The 7535-nt window shown below is 25.4% G+C and overlaps 1 protein-coding gene across 1 annotated transcript in view; it reads left to right on the plus strand.

The window, feature by feature from the left end:
• LOC112595202 (serine/threonine-protein kinase SIK2-like) overlaps window positions 1–7228 on the plus strand; it is a 30666-nt gene extending 23438 nt beyond the window's left edge. Inside the window, exons 9-10 of the mRNA XM_025340328.1 lie at window positions 5840–5999; window positions 6982–7228. Of these exons, the coding sequence (XP_025196113.1) occupies window positions 5840–5974 (135 nt within the window). The 3' untranslated portion in view covers window positions 5975–5999; window positions 6982–7228. The remainder of the gene's footprint in view (window positions 1–5839; window positions 6000–6981) is intronic.
• Window positions 7229–7535: the final 307 nt, after the last annotated feature.

Consider the following 7535-nt stretch of genomic DNA (forward strand, 5'->3'; position numbering starts at 1 on the left):
TTATAAAGGCACAAAATATCTCGACCTAGGTTATAACCATATTAACTGAGATTTAACTCTTCCGGAAGTTAGCGAGAAACGATTTTTGTAGGAAAGGACAATGATTATTATAATTTATTATTCTTATATACACTTATACGTGATTGTTTTTCGATCGATCAGTAAGATACATAGTTATCTAGTTTGTGACCGTGGACGGTATTATATCTTAGAAAGTGTACGTGTTACTCAGGATTTCCTTATACGCCTCCGACTTATCTATATAGATAATCTATTTTTGGCCTTAAATAAAGGATGTACTTATATATTATGTTGTGTTACATCATCAACAAAAACTTGACCATTTATTTTTGGGTTATTTTTTTCTTAAAAATTTCCTGTAATCATTAAATTTAACCGCCCGACTACTAATTTTAATTGTGTAGTTTTCTGTAGCTAAAGCAGCACGCTCGAATCGTAGATTTGCTGCCACTGACTAATGAGTACAATAATCCTGTTGTAATAATATGATCTGACAAACTGTTTGTTTAGCCGCTTAACGTGATAACATTTGAATAGATTAATTAGACTTTAAATTTTTTGAACATTCATTTTATAAATATAATAGTCTTAAAAAGTTATCTCAAATTAAATCAGGTCATTCTACATTAAACAATATGATAAATATTATACATTGACGCTCCTGAGGTCATGACGCGTGTGCAGTAGGACTAATCCTTGTATATTGTCGACAATTCCAGGTAATGGGTATTATTTATTATTCATTCATTTTATTCTTTGAATTCGATTCAGAAATTATTCATTTCTTACACAATAGCTCACGAAGCTGTGTACTTGACATTTATTTTTAAAATTAATGAAGATAACTCTTCTAATATTGTCTAAAGAGTTAATTGCATCCTTACATAGTTACATAGATTAAAGTAGTAAATAAACTTACTCATTAGAGTAAAGAGGTTAACGGACTATATGTCATGTGAACTCAGATAATAAATATATATTTTTACTCACGTGGTTATATTGATTAGTTTATTTTTCTCTTTATAATGTGACCGATGGTCATTACAATTAAATTATCACTTATTATTAACAGACTTAGATTTTATTATTAACAGTTTTCAAAAAATCGAGTAATATTTTTTTAAATTTTATATTTTCTATTAAATATCTATACACATTTATGTATAAATAATACCCATATGTTTTATAAACTTTTATTTATTGGATAATATATAATATATTTATACATATTTAATAAAGCGAGAATGAAGAACCTTGACCGAAATTTAGTACTGATTATATCATAATTACATCTTATTCCAATATATGTGTTTAACTTATCTTTAAATATAACTATTAACGGCATTTAAAAAATTTACATGTATAACTAATTAACCATTTAATTACACAATTTCATTAACATACAATGATGCTAATAAAAAACTTTTGATTATTACGATTACAATTATAAATATTTCAATTTCTAGGTAAATCCAAGATATCTAAATTTAAATAGTGAAATAGTCATTTTTTAACAAGTTTATTAAAATAAATCCTTATCATAAAATTTTTTTTTTACTAATGTAATATTCAAAAAAATTCAAACACATGTATTTTTTTTCTAATTACATATACACTTTGGACATCAATTAATAAATATAATTATTCATACAAATCATATTCAAGGTTAGAAAATCAAGAAAATCACAAGAAATTTTAAATAAAATTTTTTAAATAGCTGAATTTGTGCAAAATATTTTAAATACCTTTAATTAAATATTAAAACTGGAAAATTAATCCACCTTATCGCTATAACTAACATATAATCCAATAATTTGTTACAGAAAAGTAAATATAATTTTGGAAAACAAATAATGCCATTACAGTGAGATTAAATGTTTAAAATTGATAAGTTTTTACTCGTATATATTTACATTATACACATTACACAGCTAGGATTTCGTTAATTTTAAGTGGTGGGGTATAACTATGTAGATAATAAATTTGTGAGTAATATTTATTCATGCAAAGGTATTAATTAAAGTAATTTATTTATTTTATTTATTTTAAATTAAATGTCAAGACGACAATATATAGTTTGTAAACAACTGTATTATAACTTAAAATAATTGTTTTAATTTAATCAAAAATCACATAATATTAAACAATATTTATTTCTGCATACTATAGTAGTATAACAATAACAATTATCGCACGTTTAATTATATTTATCCGTGTATTAACCTTTACAAAATATAACTTAAAGACATTAAGTCTTTAGGTATTCGTAATTTATTAGACCAAGATTTATTGCTTTTATTTTTTTTTTATATGATTGAATTCATTATCTAAATTTGTAAATAATTCTTAATATAAGCATAATGATGAAGTAAATTATAAAAAATAGGGTTTCCTTGTAGTAAATTATCTTATTTTATTATTTAAATGTATTTTCTTATTAAAAAAATGAAAATGAGTTAAATTTTATTTAAGACACGAAATCATTTATTAAAAGGAAACCCTATTTTTATAATTTTCTTAGTTATTATGGTTGTATTAGGTATTATTTACAAGTTTATATATACTAGTTATTACTTATTACTTTACAGTAATTGCTTTCTATTAGGTAAATGTAATAAAAAAAAAGATGGATAATTGAATATTTATAATTGTATTAGTAAAAATAACAACAAACAAATTTCATGTATCATAATTTATACAAGAATATTTTGTTATAATTTTATTGTTTATTCGATATTTAAGTTCAAAGTATTTGACATAGTATAAGCGCGTGGGCACTGAGCTAAGTCCTTCAATGTTATAGAAAACTGTAGTATAACGAGTATAGGTAATAGGTAGTTAACGTCGTGTGGGTAATAATTGAAGACTTACAAGATTGATTTTTTGGCGGTAAAAGTCAAAAATAAAAACGTTTCTTAATTATTATTACTCATTATTAAACTAAAATATGAATAAAGTTAATTAATTGTATGCACTTAAATACATTTTATTCTATTTATATATTATATTTAATGATAGTTTGAGTAGTTGTTTTTATCCAATAATTATTATGTTACCTTATTTTTGTAGAAATAATGATTTAAACTATACCTAATCTTGAAAGTTTTAATTGATTTTAGTGCAATATATAATACTATACTAGTAGGAACTATTTTTAGAAGATTATATTATAATATATAACCCTTTAATATTACTATAAATATTGAACAATAACATATACATACATTTTATTAACGCTTTTCATGCGGAATTCACGTTTTGTTTTATTTTATATTAGTAAGATGACAAAAACATCCCACTGCAGTTTGGACTCTAATTTGGAAATAAGATTAGACTGTATTATATGTTTATGTAACTAAGTTAGCTCATTATAGATAATGAAAATCACAACCAAAACGACAAAAAATTATTTTCAAATATTACAAAACAAATAAAAAATAACAACTATATGTTACGGTTATATTTAAAAAACTTGTAATGTTAAAAACTTTTTAACTGTAATTTTATGTTATAAAATAAAAGTAGTTGCTGATATGATAAAGTAGTATAGCTATTAGTATGATGAAATAAATTTATTAGTTTCCTGTAGATATTATTGTAAAAATAGATTAATGATAATTTAAAATTTGGTTTTCTTTTTTTTTAATAATATAATTTTTTTATTTTGTTTTTAATTTTTATTATATTCATATATTATGCTTGCTATATTTTATTATAAAATCAAACCATAAACATAATTATTATATTAAGTATACTAATCAAATCTACAATCCTATATACCAGCGGTTCTTAACCTTTTATAGATCGTGGACTCCTGATCAGAGGTTTTTGGAAATCCCCCTTAACAATTTTTTTGAATACTTTTTTTTTACATAATATCTCATGTTATCATAGCAAAATGTAGGTATAATACTTTTTATTACTCTTAATTTTTCATAAAAAAAAGTAATATAAATAAGATAAAATATGTCTAACTTTTTATTTATTAAGATTTATTATGTATGAAAAGAAAATAAGATTCCAATAATATTGTAATAATGCACTCGTGCTACGTATTGACGTATGTTATGTGTTAAGGTTGTCGTGGACCCCCCAACATGAGTATCACGGATCCCTAGGGGGCCACGGACCATATAGGTTAAGAATCACTGCTGTATATTATTATAATTTATAATTGTGTGCACTAGTCATATAGATTATCGGCTACACCTTGCATACGGTATATCTTCAGTTAAATTACATATTTTGTATATTACTTAATATATTATAGTATTTTTTTATAATTTCAAATAAACTATGGTAGGTACATTACTATTACTTGTTACTCTTGTTAGTACATAGTCTACGTATAGCCTATTATTATAATAGTAGACAAGAATAACACTAAAACAGTTATTACATACATAGGCGTGCGCAGATTTCTAAGTCAGATATGGTTAAATTCAATCTGACCACTCATCCTTCTCCTCGTCAAAATCACACAAGAAAAAATTATGCATATGGGCAATCAGTATATCTTTAATCGAGTAAATATCTATGATTTATTCTGTTATTGTTCTTAGGCTATAACGCCTTATTAGTTTTTTAAGTACCAAGTACCCTCCCCCGTAAAAAAAGATCAGAGGGGGGGGGGAGCTAAAGTCCAATTAATCCTACCGGTGCGCACGTCTATGAATACAAATAACCGTTACAGTCAAAGTATTGATGTAGCCTCTAATTGATTGTGTATTGATCGGACGTGGGCGTATAATATACGTACTTGATGCAATGCCAGATTTAGAAAAATGGAGGCTTTCCAGGACCCGTTCTTATTGCCGTGGTTCCATTTTCCATTGCATATGTATATTTAATATTGGTACAAATATGACTTATACAATATAATTAAAATAATATTAATATATTGCATCAAATAATAGATTACATTTAACTTTTGAAATGTAATTATTATATGTGATACTTACAGGCTAAATGAATAATATAGTAGGTATATATACATAAACTAAACTTAAAAAAATCCCATTGTCTGAATTTCCTCCTACTTTTCTCTAAATTTGGTCCTGAACTCACACACAAATAAATAATAATAATGATCATAATGATTGAGCCGGGTACACAAATACTCGATAAAAGCGATACTACCTGTAGGTATCATATATTTTATCATTCGAGTCGGTTTTATTCAGACTGTATAATATTATATTACGAACCATGATTATTACGAATAAACTTTTGACAGTCTAAAATCTACCCCTACGATGCTTTTTCGACGGAGTACGTTCTTATGCCACGCTATTCTGTAGCAATGCTATCATAACGATGATATAAATTACCTATACATTTGTAAGTAATAAAATGAATTATGACCAATGTTTATTTTCTGGCAATTTATTTTGAATCTGTGTATCTATACGAAATATATACGTGCAATTTATTTCATATGTCAAACGTGGTTAAATGTTGATCAATAAGATCAGTTTTAAAACTGAATTAGAAATTACGGGGGAAAATGATACAGTAAAATGATCAAATAATAAAAAACAAGTGTTTTAAATATTTGTTTATATCAATATTAAACAATATATATAGGTATCATAAAACCTTCATACAGTTATTTTAATCCTTCTGAATGACCTACAAAATAATACGTTTGGTTGTGTTAACAAGAGGCATTCTCATAATATTTATTATATCAAATCGTGTTATTCAATACCGATATGGCGGTATACACATAGATTAAATATAATAACGTAATACTAATTAATATGCTATAGTAGTTTTGTTATAAGTTTAAATTTGTAATTTCCAATGTATGTTACAGCTCAGCAGTACAGTAAACGTGCCAATGGGTAGTTCTTTGTTGGCGGCCAACGACGTGATGTGGACATCGCCAAGACTGCAATCGTTGTCGGAAAACACTATTTCGGAACTCGGAGAACAAATGGAATCCGGTTAAGTTCATGTTCTGTCAAGTTTGAGAGGTGTGTATAATTTAATATATTGATAGGTATTTGATATTTGTTGATTCTATTCTCTTTACATCAAATCGCTAACAGCTCTTAGTATCTAGTATTTGTAATCAAAAATTAAATATATGTTTTTTGAGTCTTATTAATATCAGACTAGTATTTATATATAATGATCTTTTATTTTAGGCTCTTTTCTGGATTTTTATTTACGATTTATATAGTGTGTTTAATGATAAAGGTACCTAACACGAAATATTTAGAGTGATAACTCTAAATATCTTTTTGGGGGTGTTTTTTTTTATCGCATAAAGGACTAAATATTAAATAGGTACCTAATTTATTTTTGAAAAAATTTAATTTTTTAAATGATTTCAATAAATGCGGGCCAACTTTTTTTTTATTTGTGCATTCCGCATTTTTTAATTAAAATTTAAATTAGGTAACATTGTTACATAACTTTGACTCATTGAGACTAATTTGATAGTGAGTTAGTGTCGATTTATGCATGTTGAATTTATGATATTTTTTAACAACCTATTTACAATTTTAAATTTCGTGTGACATATTTTTTTTAAGCTTAGATGTGATGTCATAAGTACGAAATCTCATAAGGAACTTTGTAAAATTTTAGATTGACTATTAATATATTCGATAAATATACATGTATAAATTGAAACTTTTGCAATAAGTAAATTTTTAAGATGAAAAGCTTTAAGTTAAAGTTGTTTAAAAAAATTTTAAAACTTAAACCTGAAGTAATAAAGGGAGGTAAAAACGTTTAGTTAAATCCAGGGTCATGCATGGCCCACGCATGCGTTCGAAATCGTTACCTTTATAATATTGAACACGCTGGATATTATTCTATGCATTATGTATACCTACTTAATTATGAGCTATGAATATTATGACTACATGACGTATATTGTGGTTTCCTTGATATTGTGATTTAAATACACTGAATATTGATGTATATATTATACATTTTTTTTTTTAGATCTCAGACTCGCAAACAAAATTATTATCACATAGATATTAAGCATATTTTATACAACACACACTCAACTACTCAAGTACTCAACATTCATTAGATGAGACATCATGTTTTTACTACAATATTAGACATATTTGAGTTGGTTATTTTTTTTTTTTTTTATATATATATATTCATAACTATGGTTTTTGTTTTAAGTACATCTTAGAATTCACCGATAAGTATATTTGTAATCGAAACAATCCAATTTGTGAAATAAATGGTTTTTAATCGTATTATTCTATGATGTTTTAAGGTACCTTGCAAGTCGTGTAATGGCTATTTGGCCTACTCAAGGTATTTGATTAAAATATTATATTGTTTCTAAAGACATGGGTACTGTGTTGCAAATTTTATTTTATGAAAGTCAACGTTGTAAGTGCATTTGAATTATTTTACACGTACCTACTTTGATGAAAACACCCTAGTTTTTCAATTAGACTTGTATGATTATTACTTACCTACTCGTCATTAGACCATGAACTAATGTCTAACACTCATCACCCATGTATTTGAAC

The sequence above is a fragment of the Melanaphis sacchari genome, unplaced genomic scaffold (assembly GCF_002803265.2).
Source record: "Melanaphis sacchari strain LSU unplaced genomic scaffold, SCAv2.0 Contig261_pilon_pilon, whole genome shotgun sequence".
NCBI classification, from domain to species: Eukaryota; Metazoa; Arthropoda; class Insecta; order Hemiptera; family Aphididae; genus Melanaphis; species Melanaphis sacchari.